The sequence below is a fragment of the Ischnura elegans genome, chromosome 12, assembly GCF_921293095.1.
Source record: "Ischnura elegans chromosome 12, ioIscEleg1.1, whole genome shotgun sequence".
In the NCBI taxonomy this organism is placed as follows: Eukaryota; Metazoa; Arthropoda; class Insecta; order Odonata; family Coenagrionidae; genus Ischnura; species Ischnura elegans.
Genome location: NC_060257.1, coordinates 48695239 through 48711988, shown reverse-complemented (window position 1 = coordinate 48711988; position 16750 = coordinate 48695239). Strand labels below are relative to the sequence as shown.

General features: G+C 35.8%; 1 protein-coding gene across 8 annotated transcripts in view; it reads right to left on the bottom strand.

Annotated features, from left to right (window-relative positions):
- Positions 1-16750, bottom strand: part of LOC124169672 (homeotic protein female sterile-like) — a 107712-nt gene that overhangs the window by 22075 nt on the left and 68887 nt on the right. For 6 of the 8 annotated variants that reach the window (XM_046548336.1, XM_046548334.1, XM_046548337.1 and 3 more), the window contains 4 exons: positions 13995-14165; positions 11660-11779; positions 8865-8996; positions 3482-3543 (listed from right to left, as the gene is read on the bottom strand). In XM_046548336.1, coding sequence (XP_046404292.1) covers positions 3482-3543; positions 8865-8996; positions 11660-11779; positions 13995-14165 — 485 coding nt within the window. The remainder of the gene's footprint in view (positions 1-3481; positions 3544-8864; positions 8997-11659; positions 11780-13994; positions 14166-16750) is intronic. The other 2 variants (XM_046548335.1, XM_046548339.1) reach the window with 1 other exon arrangement.

Genomic DNA, 16750 nt, shown 5'->3' with positions numbered 1-16750 from the left:
ATTAATAACCAGATTATGACTTTAACTGCCTATATGTATCTATAATTGAGTCATTTAAGGCTAATCTAAAAATGGATTTACATATCTAAATTTCTGATGTGATCTGGTGTATTAATAGATGCCAGTACAAGTAGTCTTAACTAAATAGCTCATATTACTGATAAACCAACACTTATGATATAATTCCTGATTAAACTGAGTAATTAACTACTTCCTCCAGCACTAAAGCTAGCAAATCAAGATTGATTCACTATCAACCCAAGCATTTAAATGCGTTGATTAATATTGAGTCTTGGCCTTCCAAAGAGAACATGCCATTTTGGCATCTATGATGCTGAATATAAAGTATTTTATTGCTAGTAGCCACTTCGAGATGGATAAAAATATGGTCATGAAAGAAATTAGTCATGAGAACATTCTTCATTTCTACGAAGTAAGACTGTGTGGTAAATCTGTGACATGACAGGCTAGTATAACTAAAAATATTCCTTCTCCATGAAAGAGAGAATTCTTCAAACAACTAAACCAGTTTATATTTTTCATTTTATAGTTTATATTTTTCAGTTTATAGTTTACATTATTTCATCATCGCACTGTCAATAATATGTAATTCAACCAAATTTTATACTAACTTTAGCATGATATGATCGGCATCAAAGTTCTACAGGAGGTACAACGGGACTGAGCCAGCTAACTTAGGGGTTAATGATGCCTGTTCGGGCATCTGTGCCAATGAATGGACAGCTATCCACCACTGCTAATACAAAATTGGCATCACTAACTACTAACAAGCTCTGGATTCCAAAGTTAGAGAATAACCCCTATGGACAGATATTAAGCTAACAATGAAGGGGAGACAATTCCACAGATCAAGTTTAACTTTTTTTACTCCTTCTTTTCAAAAATATCACCACTCATTAATGATTTCTTCCAATAGTCCACAGATATCCAACCAATCTCATATACTACAAACCTGAGAATAATGAGATACAAGATCCTAGAGATATAATCCTCAGAAGCACTATTTCCAAATACAATGCAACACCAATTTTAACCCCCCTGACCACTTGGTATTCACTGCAAACATTACGATTGCCATTTTAGGATTCGATGTTACTTTAAAAGAATAAATTTTCAAGTAATTATATGTATTTGTTATATTTAATTGCATGCAACAGTATATTTACCTTTAGATTTGCTTGATATACTTTTTAAAACCTTGCTTTGTCATGCTACCCATTCACATCTAGATAATCTAACACAATTGGTTATATATTTGGCTAGAATATCATATTCTCAGGACTCCAGTAGACCATCAAGGACAGTCTTACATTGGATTCAATTTCATACTCCCAAAGAGTAAATTAAAATACATACACATACCCTGTTTTTCATACTTCCTAGTTAGGTTTCGATAATATAAGAACTGAACTGTTTCAAAGAAAAACTTCCCTTAAAAAAAGAGACCGTAAAAATAAATACATTAAATCATTGACCTTAAATGCTTTCTTCTCAAACCTTGTTAATTTGTACAGCACTACCATAAATTTACAAATGAATAACTACTCAGATGAAAATTCCTACATTGGTTCAACCAGGTTGACAAGTAACAGCAAAGGAACACACTTCACCAGACAAGACTGCCACCACAATAGCTCCCTACTTTTTATTGATAACCCACCTTTAAGGACCACTTAGATAGAATGAGAGAACCATAAGCCAACCTATAATACGGATATTATGGGTATATTTCTGTCTGACCAGCTTATAAGGCCAGACCTTATGTGCCCTAATGCCCCCTTACAAGATTCTAACATGATATTGACCCTGGTGACACCCATTAGCTAAAAATATGAGGTGGGAATGGGTTTTAAAACACCACTACAAGTGATTCGAGGAGACTAAAAAATAGAAAAAAATATGGAATAAAATTATACGGAGTTCATTTGAACTATCAAGATTTGCTTCAAGAGGAATTAAAAATAAAGAAAAAAAATTTATAACAGCTTCCAGCAATAAGACCATAGATTGACAGTCATAAGACAGCAAATTGCAAATTAGGGGTCTACATTTTTATTATTAGGAATTTTTACCTAATGATTACCTCATCACAATTCTTAGTCAAAACAAAATTAAAATAAAGACATTCTGTAATTTACAAAGGTCATTCAATAAGTCCTTACTATGTCAAGGAAATGGCTTTCTTAGAATAAAAAATTAATTTTTCTCAGTAGGCAGCAATTGTGAATAGTTAGCTCTTTTGAGTTTCAGCAGTGTCCATCTCGCAATTTCATAGTTGGAGTCAAATAAAATAAACAGCTTTCATTAGTTCATAAAATGGATGTGAGTTTCAAGACGTGATCAAACACTTGAAAGGGTTAACGCTGAAAGGAATCAAAGCTAAACTGAGTGAAGGCTATGGAATATTTGCTCCGCTGTTATCAACTATTTGCAATTGGGTAAAGGAGTTTAATCGTGACTGTACATCCAAAAAAGATAAACATTGTTCCAGATACCCTGAGGAAGTGTATTCCTTGAAATGATGGACAAAATCCAAGACAAGGTTTAAAGTGACAGACGAATTTATGTGTTCAAAATAGTTGAGACCACTGGCATATTGTGAGCCACAATCACTTGAATTTTGCATGAAACATTAGGACTGAAAAACTCTGCATGATGGGTGTCATGTTTGCTAAAAGAAGGAAAATAAATGCAACTGAGTATTCAACTCAGATGCGGTTTTGGCAAGGTGATCAGGCTCCAAAGCAGAAGAGGATGGTGAAATATGCCGTCTTTTACCAACATCAATTACATGGATAAGAGAAAAATGATAACAAGAGGTTATTAAGCATTGTTTTTGAACAGCTTGAGAAAAATTATCAAGGAAATCATCCTCATCCGAAATGGAAAAAAGAATCATTTTTAGGGAGGCCTAAGCATGGGTGCCCACCAGTGAAGTTGCAATGACCTAAATTATTGTTCTCATTCTTCAAACATTCATCGTATTGGGCCCCCAGTGACTATTTCTTATTTAACAACTTGAAGCAGTCCCGTGGTGGGCAAGGTTTTATTTCTGATAAGGTAATTGCCCAAACATTTGGAGCCTTGAGGAGCTTCAAAAATTATACTTTTTAGACTGCTTAAAATGCTTAGAAAAATGTTTACCATTGAATGAGAGATTACTATGAAAAATAAATCATCAAAAATAATTTTTTTCTAGACTTATTTAACAACCCTTGTAAATATCTTCTTCAGCTAAAAAGCATCAACAGTGGATATACTTGGGCAAGAAGAAAAAATTGATACTTGAGATATTTTCTTTCTCCAAGCAAGAGAGAGAAAGACCGATGGACTAATTTTTAATTTTATCCATGCTAGGAAAAAAGTGAGTAACTAGAACATCATGCGGTACTTTTTACTAAGGAGAGACTGACACAAGATACCATCACCTGAGAGACAGCCAAAAATTTTCTGAAATTACCTGAGCACCAGGAGTACGGTGATCCTTTTTCCCTTTCTTCCTCTGCGTTCTGCCACTACGACCTACAAATGAAACATCGAGCACATTTTGATATATCCCAGATTAAAATCTGGATACTCAATTCCAGCAGATTATTTAAAAATGCTATAACAATTCTACTTGCATGACTAGGGCAATTTGTTTCACCATTCATAATGGAAACTACTAGGAAAAAGAACTTAGAAGTTATTGCCTCAAAAGCTATTTAAATCAAAGGGTTTCCTATCTTGAAAGAGCAAAACAATAATTCAAACAATCAAGTTCATATTAGTGCAATAAAAAGCCTGCTGGAATGTGCTCATGGTGCTTCTCTTACCTTTCAATTCTTTCTCTTTATAATTGTCCTCCGTTATCAAAGCCCTTGTGAACAGTCAGTTAGGATTTTTTTCCTAGAGTGAATTCTAACCACATCTTTTATTCCATGAAGAAAAGTGACTTACTAACTAGAAAAGTTATCTACTGTGAAACAAGTCTAACACCACAGGATGAGAATGCTCCTGAATTCTTCTTTAAAAATGCAAAACAAAATACCAACAACAAGAGCCAAAACAACAAACAACATGAGAAAAACAATCGTCAAAAGGGCTATGACAACTACGGAACAACTTCAGTTGTTTAATATCCTTTTCAACTTTATTTTTATTAGTGCAGAATGTGTTTTGATGGGGTTTGGGGTACACAAAACCAGAATCAAAGAAATTTTAATGCAAAAACAAGGCATTTTTTACAATCGATTCTATTGATATATTTTATTCATAGAATTTCACTGTGTACAACAAAGTTTGTATTCATCAGTTTTGTATTTTTTCTTTAGATATTTCTATTTTATCAATAAAAAAAGTACAGAGGTGCGAGTTGTATGTGTGTGCGGGCACAAGACTTTTCAAGTTTGAGAAGGTAAGGATTTTATAGGTCAGGCCTGATGAGGTCAGAATAGATCACATCAATGCCACGAAAAAGGGACAATTAGGAATGCGCACACATAAACCCCACAGATGCACATTTAAATGCAGCAGCAGCAAAGAAATCTTTCTCCCCATTGTTTCAGTTCAGGAGTTGGGATGGGCAGAGGGAAAAGAGGAGGACTGGTAAAAGGAATTTACATGGCAATAAACATGGCTCCAAGATAAGGGGGGAATGAAAATAAAGAAATATCAAAACAAACAGAGTCTCAAATCATAGGGTATACTTGGAAGCCAACGAAGCAAAGTAAAAATATAAATTTTACGCAGCACACAAACACACAGTTACTCTTCTTTTGTTTATAAAAATTTCAATTTATATAATTTTCAATCAACAGTGTCCACTCACTCTCAAGGCATTGTTACCGTAATTTGAAAGACCTTAACCTGGCAATATAATGTCCACCAATTTCAGACCAGTGCCTAAGTCAATGTGCATATGAAGAGATAATAATGAAATAACATCAATGAATCCAATGGCTAATTTTTTTGAAATACAATTAAAGAGGGTGGTGTGACCGTGATGACTTCCATCAACATTACAGAGCAGAGATCAACACTTAAAAATGACATTCACCATCAAAATGCGCCTCTTTTTTTATTTCTGTTATATAGGCACTGTATGATTAGTATAAAAAATTATTCTAATTACATCATACAACCACAAATAGCTTTTCAATATGGGTTGCAATTTATGTTATTCTTTAATAAATTAACAAGCCTGCAGAAATGAGAATGCTTGAGAAAAATAAAAAGTTCTACAAATGCACAAAGACGTTATCTATATATTGAAACTTCATTTTGGACATTAAACTACAAATTAAACATCAAACTGTCGAAAGTCTATTCAATAATCAGTCACGAAACAATAATATATTGGACAAAACATTTAAATAATTCAATGGTTGCATCCTACACATGAGTTATTTTAAACTCTTAGGCAATTGGACTAGACTAAATGGAGCAAACCTGTCTTTGTGTATGTGGGTGTGTGTGTGTGCATAGCAGCTGCAGCAAAGAAAGCAAGACTATGAGGTAGCATATAGTATGGGATATAAGGTGGGATTTAGATTCAGGAAGATAAATATTTCCGAAGGTAAAAAATAAGCAAACCAGATCACATTTTCTTGAATAATCGCTTCAACATGTCTATCATCATTTTATTTTATACACAAAACCATTGGAATTGACTTTCTATTAAAAGAGATTTATATAAATAAATAAAATTTCATTGCAAAAGCCATGGAGTGCAAACAATGTGCTTGGAGGCCAGCGAGCCGAAAGTACGAACAAAAAAAGGAAAGAAAACAATACTGCTTTATTTCGCTTGGTAGAGAATTTTTAAGTACTTCTCAAGAACAATTCATCAGCCTTCGGTTCAACTTTGCTTCACAGCACATCGACCATCTTGCACTCTGGCAGGGATTATAAAATGTGGTCCATAATTAGTTAACTGCTTATTCATTTGCCTGAGAAGTATATTCTAGGAGTTCTAATTAGATGATTCACAATTCTCAATTTAGCCTATCTTACTGTGAAGTTTAAATAAATGCAAAATCAAATTTAAAAACAGACTTGAATTAGATTCAAGCTCTTACTTTCTTAAATAACATTAAGAAGCATCATTTCAATATATTAAAAAGATTATAACTTTCTTAACAATGCACATAGACTTGACTGCACAAAAAAGGTCAGAAAACCCCAGATCTATTCCCTTCCAATATATTTACAAGCCTGCCACCATTCACATTGTCTGCAATCAAACTTCATTACCTATTTTATCAATTCTCAATTAAATTATTAGAGAGAAAGTACTTTCAATACATTTCGTTCTTGAACAGATCATACTTGTATTTGCCAGCATATGGAACACTTTCAATTCAGTAAGATACATATATAAAATAGCTGACAAAATGAGTGTAATAGACCTGCTGACAAGAGATGATCAAGAATTAAGAGAAGGATGGCAAGGGTAGGGTAGCTCAGGAAAAACTGGGGAGAGGAGAAACTTCTGCCTATCAACTTTCATAAATATATATACACAAATAATGTATATAGATGTTTATATAATTTATATAATACATTAATAGGAATGGGACATGATTTGAACACACCAATGGCTGGCTGACCCCAAAAAAACACATTCTGCACTCTTGGCTAAGTGAAAAAGACAAAAATGTTCATATTTTTGCACACCCCAATCCATGAACATCAAGATTGTATGGGGCTTACCTCTTAACTTTTTACCATTCACACATTACATTCCAGGCTTATTTATAAATATATACACACTTCCATAACCCTTTCCTAAATTCAAACCATCACTGAAATACAAAATACCAGGGTGACACCATAACTCATGCTTCAAAGAACTGATGCAGTCTGTGGGTAGCACACATGGGAGAGGGAGCTGATAAGAAGATGAGGAATAGATCCTGTTACGACTGAAAACAATTTCTCGCATTGCCTACTTTCTCAACTTGAAGCTGTGCACACTTTACCACAAATGCCAGATGGAAAAGACGGCAAGATAATGCCTTTCTCTTTGATTAAGGGACAAAGAGGATAATGTTCCCCTTCCGTAGCACCTCCCAATTTAAATGACTGGTTTCAAGTGCCACATTTATAAGTCCTTGCTACACATTTTCAAAGTCAAAGAAGCAATCTGCTATAAAGTTCCTGACAGTTTCCCCATCATCTCTTTAATGCCTAACAACTAACATCACATTGCATGAATGACCCACAGCGATTTCCTTTAAGGGAATGACACACCTGGGCATTCTAATACTTCCCTCAACCTAAGACCATGTGAACCGCCTGAGATTGTTTATTTTTGTTACTGTAAAAAAGTGAAACAATTATTCACAGGCTAAAGAAGATATAAAGTAAATTTAAAAGAGGGATGCACAAACACTTCACAGAAACACACCACAACACTACACTTCAGCAACTGAGTTTATAGTTCCCTTCAGTGACAATGTAGTGGGCTCCTAATCTGACTCAATGCCACTGAATACTAAAAATTAAAAAGCTCACAACCGACGTGTTCTATCCTCTCAGCATACTACACAGTAGAGTTGAGGGTCTGAATTTCTCATCATCCCTCAAACACAAGCACCACATTTACACGCATAGTCCCACAGAGCTCCTCTCCTCAAGCTCATTGTTCAGCACAAGGAGGTCCCCCTCGATGGGGTAGCATGGGTCCAGGAGAGAAACGGGACCTCGTCACACGAGGAATGCATTAATATATATGTCCCCCATCCCCTCCTAATAAACAATTGCACACAACTTTTTCACTGTGTTTCGAGGAGCAATTTACAACGAAAGAGACCTGTACATTCTAAGCCCACATTCCTTCCTAACACACACACATCACAGTGCCTCTCTTCTGTTTAGAGTTCATGATTGCACCACACATCGGTGGGAATACTCATTTGTATAAAATTCAAATAAAAAAAGGGATAATTTTAATAAAAAATGGCAGACATTCATGGGGAAAGGTGAGGTCTGGTGGTTGAGCAGTAATTATACAAGGGATATAAGTTTCACAAATAATGTTCTTTTCATCCCTTATGGCTAATTATCAAAATAATGATGAAGGTTAAATTAACCAGCTTCTCAGGGGGAGAGTTTCAATGGATACATATTCAGGTAATCACCGAAGTAGGCTTAAGGGAGGTAAAAACAGCTGATGAAGCAATTGTCAAAACAAACCTAAATCTTACTGAAAATGTGATGGTTTCCAAAATACTGACTTAAATATCTTAAATATAAGAGATGAATTTAGGAAACATTATGATGATTGGGATCCCTGAAAATTTATTGAAGAAACCTTCAATAGTCAAGAAAGAGAGACAGTATAACGAGATGACAGTTTAACGTTTATAATAAAACCTAGGACTTGATCATGAAAAAAATTAAATACCAGCCAACAAAAATGTTTTGCATTACTGCCAATAATCAGGTAGTAAACGCTATCTCCTCACTCATAATTGAGTCCAAGAATAATAAATTTAAAATTCGACTAGCTACACTGGGATCTAATGTGACATGAGCTTTTGAAATGTTTTCACCAAAAAATTCTCCCCCTGATCTCTGCAAGAAATTCAGTGGCACATCATTTCCCATCAAATTTGGCATCCAAAAGATGGGTGAAAAAGTCACAAGAAGCATATATTTGGGGAAATGCAAAGCATCATGCCCCTACAAGTAGCATGGCAACTAGGCTGCCAAAAATCCCCTCAAGTTATTAAAATTTGCCTGCATTACACCCATAGCTCTCATGACTACTTCCATCCCATCCATCTTGAAATATCTCAAAAGATAAATGAAGCTTGACACGATCCCTTCAGAAAACACAGTAGATTCCTGCCCCTAACCTGCTTCCGAGTCACTGGAGTCAGTCGAACTAGAGGAGATGCTGGAACTGCTAGAATCAGAATCGGAGCTGCTTGAACTGGATGCAGAGAGCCTGGATGGACCACCCACAACATCAACACACTTGTTCTCTTCTGGAAAAGAAATAAATAAATGACTGTCGAGTGCGAATATCATTTCAAGAGAATTACAATAAATACATAAAAGAGAGTAACACAATATAATTCAACTCCCCTAAAATCCTCATGTCCATTCAAAATTAAGAAATTGTAAAAATAAATTAGATTAGGCTTTAATTTGTAAGGGATGGCTAAAAGAAATTTATGTGGAAAAACATCTTTTGCCGGGTCAGCTAGAAAGTATATACACCCATGCCTCGCTTAGTGCAAGGGATGCGTTCCTTCAGGTCTTTGCACTAATCAAATTTGCATTATTCAAGACCATTTTCACACAGGGAAGATAGGCATGCATTACTGGTAGCATACATGTTGGGTACCGAATTTCCTATAAACCATACATATTCCTAATAATTAGCCTTAGAAAACCTTATTCACAGAAACATTTATAGTTTAAATATCTTTAAAGATTGTAAGTAAGCATTCCCAAACGTTTTTTTCTGGTTAAAAAAAATTCGTACGTGCTTTTGAAATTTCCTTCTTGTAAGCGGGTGTGCTAACATCTAGGAAAATAACATGCTAGCTCAGGGGTTTGCAATGAATTACCGGCAGGTGACGAATTTTCGAACCAGTCTTAAAACAACCCTTGTGTAGGCTATTCTGTCTTGAAGCTTCCACGCATGTCTCGGAGCAATCACCACCCTTAACTTCTTTTATAAATTCAAATAAAGCCACAGATTTTGCACAAATAATTGCCTGCGATATGGGAACATCATTTGACCATTTATAATAAATCCAGGTAATTAGAAGTCTTTCTGTTTCATTCCAGTAAAGAACTTCGTGTACGTGCTGACCGCTTGGCTGCAGTTGGTGTGGCTAATCTCACTCACCTTTTAACTGAGTCTCTATTTGGAAAAATAGTGCGGACTGTCGTGATCATGAGCTTAAACTTACACGCAATATTGCTTTGACGCTCTCAGTTTAGAAAGCAATATATAACTTTTAATTTCTCCTCTTGGTTTATGCTTTTCCCTGATAACTTCTTTATTTTTCTACCCACATTTCTATTTTTTTGCCATTGTTCAATTGGTTTTCACTCCGTATGGCTCTATCAAAATCACCTTCTACAGCTGAACAACTGTAGCACTGTATTCCTGAGACGCAGAGGGCTTACGACCGCTGGAAGGGAAAGAAGCCAATGTGTTTGAGAATCTCCCTCGGACCCTTTTACGTGTTGACGCTATTCATATGCAACTCGGCCCCCGCTCCATATCTCTGCCGCAAATACCCATAATCTTGAAGACTTTCAGCTAGACCCTTTACGTGGAAGTCAATTCGCCCGTTAACGCAGGACAGTAAAAAATACATCTCAAACCGTATTGTTAAAAAAATCTCATTTCCACTAACTCTTTAACTTAAAAAAATTAATGATCTAAATTAACTAATGTAATTCAGTAAAGGAGACGAGATAAATTACTTCCGTTGGTCAGCTACTCGGACCACATGACGAATAATGTTTTCGGCCATTGCGCGGCAATGGATTTTTGACAAATATATAAACAAAGAATAAGATTTGAGGCAAGAAATGCTAACATGCGTAAAATGAGAGTAATATGATAGTAATGAGAGTGTACATAGTGCAGGTTCACGTTTTAATAAGAGAATGTTAAGGTTATTTGATTCGGCAGAGCAGCATTCGGAAGTTTCCCAGAGGAATGAATTTGCGCTGTATCAAAATTTTGCTAGTCGAAATTGCGCTAAGGGAGGCATTGGTGTAATTACATATCATAAATTTAGGACAGTTTTCCATTCATTGTTATGATTATCCAGGACCATTGAAGAGTAATGCTTTTATGATCTTAAATGCTGTTCATGCGGACTCAATCAGCCTAACACAAGTCAGATGTTGTCATAGAAGACCTAGGCCATTTAAAAGGAGGCAATTTTTCAGCAAAAGAAAGTTACCTTTATCACAAATGACTACCTCAATTTTACCGAAGGACATGAGAGAGCTAGTACAGACTATCATTATTGGGATCCTTCCAAATAAATGGAGGATATGATTCTGAAAATTAGCATGATACTTTTTAAAATCTTCCATTTCATGGCCTTGAATATGAGAATTTAAATCAAGAGAGGGATACACTTTCAGCATTGCATGTTGCAAAAACTCAATATTTTTCTGCCTTCCACAAACTTTCCCATGGGCTACTTTCTTGGAAATATTTACATGACTGCAGTCCAGGAATTCACCTTAAGAGACTTCCCTGCTACCCTCCCATGCAGTGGGCACGAGAGTCGCTGGACAATGTCCACTGCTTGATGAGTGATACTAAAAAAAGGTTAAACTCCTGAAGGAGACTAATTTCCGCAGAAGGATTGAGTTTTCTCTGGGATACATTTGGTCTTGCCAGATAAGTGAGCTTTTTTCATTACAATGAGAAAAGTCATCCAAATAAATTGAACTTAAAAAGCAACGGTAACTTTTCATCAAAATTTATTTACTTAACAGAGGAAGGTTTAATCCCCTAGTGCCATTATCAAAATACAAATATAAAATTTCAATTTTTATGACCAATATGAATAATATTTTAAAAGTAAATATGATTAACTGCTCCATGCTATAGGATCAACCAGGGCTCATACGGTTATGTAATCTGACGAGTGAGAAAAGAACTAACCTTTTTTTGGCGCTTTCTTGGCTGACCCTAACTGCCCGGTAACATCCTGTAACCTCTTCTCCAGCTCTTGCTTTTTCTCTGCCATCTGCTCATCCTTTGATTTACCAGATAGTTTTTTATCTTCAAGTCGGAAGGTCATCATCAAGGCCATAGTAAAAAAAAATGATAAATTGAAAATCAAAGTTAAATTATGACATTAATTGAGATCTAGACACTAAAAATTATCATAATACATATATCCAATCAACTAGCTCAGTGTCACTTAACTAACATATCAACACCGGATGAAATGAATCATTGATTCAACAAAAAGAATGGCCAGGTATTAGAATAACTAATTGCCAACACCATATTTTTTTCATCCAATTACAATTAATCATCCTGAATCACCTCAATCAAATTTTTAGGCCTTCACATAACTTCACGGGCAGATTTTCCATTAATTGTAATAATTGAATTCCAGGAGGAATAGAGTATCAGCTACTCCTAAGAAAAATAGTGAGCCTTTGATAAAAAAAATACAGATTTCTAAAGAAGATATAATCATTCCAAAAAGATACACTCACCATAGTGTAGTGATAAGATTATTAAATTCTTTATTTTTTGACATTATCACAATTCTCTCCTAACACAGGTAATGCTTTCGGAATAAATTTTATTCCAAAGGCATGTTAAAAAATGAAAACAATATTAACTGGAGTTTGAAGCTGAAAATATCTGAAGTAGTGACTTCTTTATACACAGTGCAGAAAGCAGAAATTAGCGAAACACCATTTTTCATTAACTTTGTATTCCGACTTTGCAAAAAAAGTGAACAGATCTGGCTGTTTAGCAAGAAATAAGAGGGAACATAAAACAGAGAAAATTGAACACATGGAAGGCGATATTACAGGGGAATTTGATAAGGGAATAATATTGAGTTCATTACTCTTTATGTGGCCCACCATCGAATCACAGTAATTCATGGTGGAAGTAATTCAAGTTAACAGATGATAATTTTAGAATATAAATAACTATGACAAGATAAGATTTAGGAAAGTATATATGGATGCAAAAAATGAAAGATAAACGAGGCATTTGCAACCAGCAACCATTTATTACCGTGGATCTAGCGAGGAAAGAGGAATGATTTGAAACATATTGCCTAAGGATTTCAAGTCAAGTTTAAATCAATATCGAATGGTGATGAATTAATTTAATTCAAAGGTGGAACAATTTGTCCTGACTATCAGCCACACAATGATTGATTCCATTAATTAAGCGACATTTAAATCCTCATTATGGATCGGTTGAAAAATTTTCCCACTTTCAACTAATTTAAGAGACAACTAATACAGCTAACTTGAGTATTTTTCCAGATATCAACAGAAAAATAGGTCAAGGAACACAGTCATCACTAGATTATTGCATTTTCCTGAGAGATCTGAAGACAGGCTCAAGATGAGGCAATTATGAACCCCTTCACCTACCTACACAAGGAAGGCAAATTTGCTAATGGTTCATACCGTATATTGATCAATTTTAATTCCAATATTCATAGCTCAGAGGCTCAACAAATTATTCGGCACATTTCAAAGGGTTGTCTTCTTCAAAAACACAAGTACTGATAAAACAAATGAAGTTGATATCCCTCGCACCTAGTAATGTGTCCATTACCACTTAATATGGAAATTATCATCTACATAAAATGGGTTCTAAAAGAGTTGACTTGAATAAACTTTAGTAGACATGAAAATAATTCTTACTTAAGTTAATCAAGAATAACTACTATGAAATTATCTGAAAGCATATAGCTTCTTAAAGGACAGGGAATGACAAGAGCAGCAACGACCATGGATAATCTAAAAGTAACTATGCACCAAAACTGTGTATTTGATTTTAGTCTTTCCCAAAGAAACAATAACTTAGCATTTGCTGTGAACACTTTCAGAGAGCCACCTGCTTCAAGTTAAAATTAAATTAAACGAGAGGTTAGTTAAATGGCTGACATAAAATGACATAAGGTAGCATTAAGCAAACTAAGCACCTCATCACAAAATACCGTGATTGGTGAAATTACATTATTAGAAACATACAAAAAAGTTATTAATGAGAACTAAACATTAAATTGATTAAGGTAAATCACAGAATTTAAATGTTACACTACGGAATAAGACTCAATACAACTAATACACAGCACCTACAAGAGGCTAGGCAATTGTGACACAATGACAGCGGTAAATAATACCCACGTTTAAAGTAGAAGCTACTTCACACTCAAGGTCAGCAAGCTGATACTTGGAAACCAACACAAAACACTAATGAAATCCAAATTAATAGACACCTGGAGACTTACAGTAGGGCTTACGTGGCTTTTTCCGAAGACAGGAGGCCACATATGACTCCAGTTCCCTAAGTGTGGAAGGCTTGAGCGTCTCAAAATCGATTTCGATCTCATCTGGATTAGAGTCCCTTAAAGAAGGCTCCCTTGACTGGATAATGTGAACAACCCTACCCAGTTTGTCACCTAAAAATGAATAAAAAACATTAACATTAGATTCAAATTAAATAGAAAGACACATTTTACACACTTTTATTTCCTTTGCAAATGGGTACACAGCTTTTGACCACATGAATATCATGAGCATAGAAAAAATTCATTTGAGGCATAAGAAAAATACCTTGTGATGAACCAAAAATATTCTCCCAATAAGTCAAAATAAAATAATACAGTAAAACCTCACCTTAACGAACTCCCGCTAAATGAAGAACTCCGTTCAACGAACAAATGCTATTGGTCCGGCCAATTGCCTATGTAAACACATTAGTGAAAAATCCCGATGAACGAACTCCTTTTTTACGAAAACTCCCGATCAACGAAATGAAATTTCGGCACGATCGAGTGAAATTCACCTCCCAATAACCAATTTTTCCGGTTAAATTTTTATTTTCATATGAATAATTTAATATTCGTAGCGTTGGAGGGCAAATCAGACACTTCCACTGAATAAGCCAATCAGAATCGTCATTATTAACCGTAACCATAGCCTTCCGTCGTGTGTTTCCGCCGACCCCAACTCGCGGCGAATTGCGAAAAATGTTAATGCTGACTTTCGTAAATAACTCAATGTTCCAATATTTACACGCTCAAAGATATGATATCTAGAGCTATGTACTTCGATCGCATTCTTTTGACGGTTGTTTAAGATACTTTACAGAATTACAACGCGTAAATTCCGAGAAGCATTTTTTTTCACTCGCCGCCATCTTGGATAACTTCTTTAAAATTTAACTAAATTACGGAAGATACAATGTGCGCGCTATAAGATGAAAGCCAAAATTTGCATCTCTTAATTATCTTGAATATATGACTCAGTAGTTACTCTTGTTTCATTCACATTGTTTATTTCAACATCATCTAAAAAATAGGAGAAACTTTTGCATTTGCCGCAATCTTGGATAAAAAATATTCTCACTTAAGACACGAAAGCCAACATTTCCCATTGATCTAGACGTTACTTGAATTGAGTGCTTTATACTAAAGGTCAGTTTCTGTCTGTCGGCGATTGTAGCGATGTCCTAACGTGATGTGAAGCGGTGTTGATTTTCTCCTGAGAAAAAGGTTTGCGACGGCCGTCAATTGTTGCATGAAGAAGACGACACTGTCTAAACATGCCATGTTTAGACTGGGCCAATGGTGATGCCTCACCCCTGTGGTAGCAGCAAAAATCCATGAATGACAGCGGGATTAATTCAGCGGTGGTTGGCGGGAGTTGATGCACTCACGGGGAAAGTAGATTTCTTCCTCGATCGCTGCACAGGCCCAAACATAGGACTAACAATAAAAAATGTGCGTGTTACTTTCTTCCCCCCAACTGCAATAGCTAAGTTGCGACCTCTCGACCGAGGGGTCATTTCTGCGGCAAAGCGGCATTACCGTCGGATTTTAGTGGAGTTTTTGGTTTGTCGAATGGATGTATAAGGGATCGGCGAAATTGAAGAGGACCATTTTGCAGGTAATGCAAGGGCTTTGCAAAGCTTGGAAGCGTGTCGCACCTGTCACCATATTTAGTTATTTTGCAATAACCGGGTTTGCAGTCAACAGCATCATTATCGTGACTTATTTTACTTCAAGAACTCCTGCATGAGGCCTTCCAAGCTGTTTTCTTATCGGGAGTTGTCAATCCGGTTTGCAGTCAATCTGCGACCACGCGATGGAGAGTGATGACGAAAGCCGTGAATCCTGGCAGGGTCCGTCAAAAGTCATGAATATTGAAGGGTCGTTTGATGAGTTCACTAGAATAGACTCAAATTTCGTAATCCGCGAAGCCAGCGAACTGAGGGTTGCAGAATATAATTTCTCGAAAACTCATTTTTCAAAATCGTGACGTATTTTACTTCGAGAACTCCTGCATAGGGCCTTTCAAGATGTTTTCTTATTGGCAGTTGTCTATCCGGAATGCGATGGAAATGATGCTAGTACAATGAATTATTTACGAAGCCTGCGACCGCAAATATTGCTATTGAGTATTCTAGATTCGACTACTATAAAGAAATGCTGCCACCCACTGCACTTTAATGGGTCGACGAAAGTCGCACTCGCACCGTTATGGTAGAGCGATCTTAATTTCATGATGAAGCTATAATTGGCGCTGTTACTTTAACTTTATATTAGTAATGGTCAAATCTATCGAATTCTTAATTTTTCAGTGTAAACTTCGCGAATACATGTACTCTATTTCAAATATTGAGAATAAAGGGATGGCCTCGCACTCACCGCTACGTTGCATACTTTTTTGAAAACCGATGAAAAAGCACGCGAAGTGATTGAATAATACGAACTGAGGCTTCCTAAATGTGGTCTATTGCCCGCGATTTGCATTGCAGCTGAAGAAATACGCACTGTTTTGAAGTATGCGAAGGTAGAATGAAGATAACGCATGCAGACTTGCTTCAATTTCAGAGCCCCTAGAATGATGCAACGTGCGCATCACCTCTGGGGAACGAACTCCCGATCAACAAAACGGCAAAATTTCGGTCCCTTGAGTTTCGTTTAAGAGAGGTTTTACTGTAACTATAAAATAATTAAATCAACGAGAACTACTATGCAGC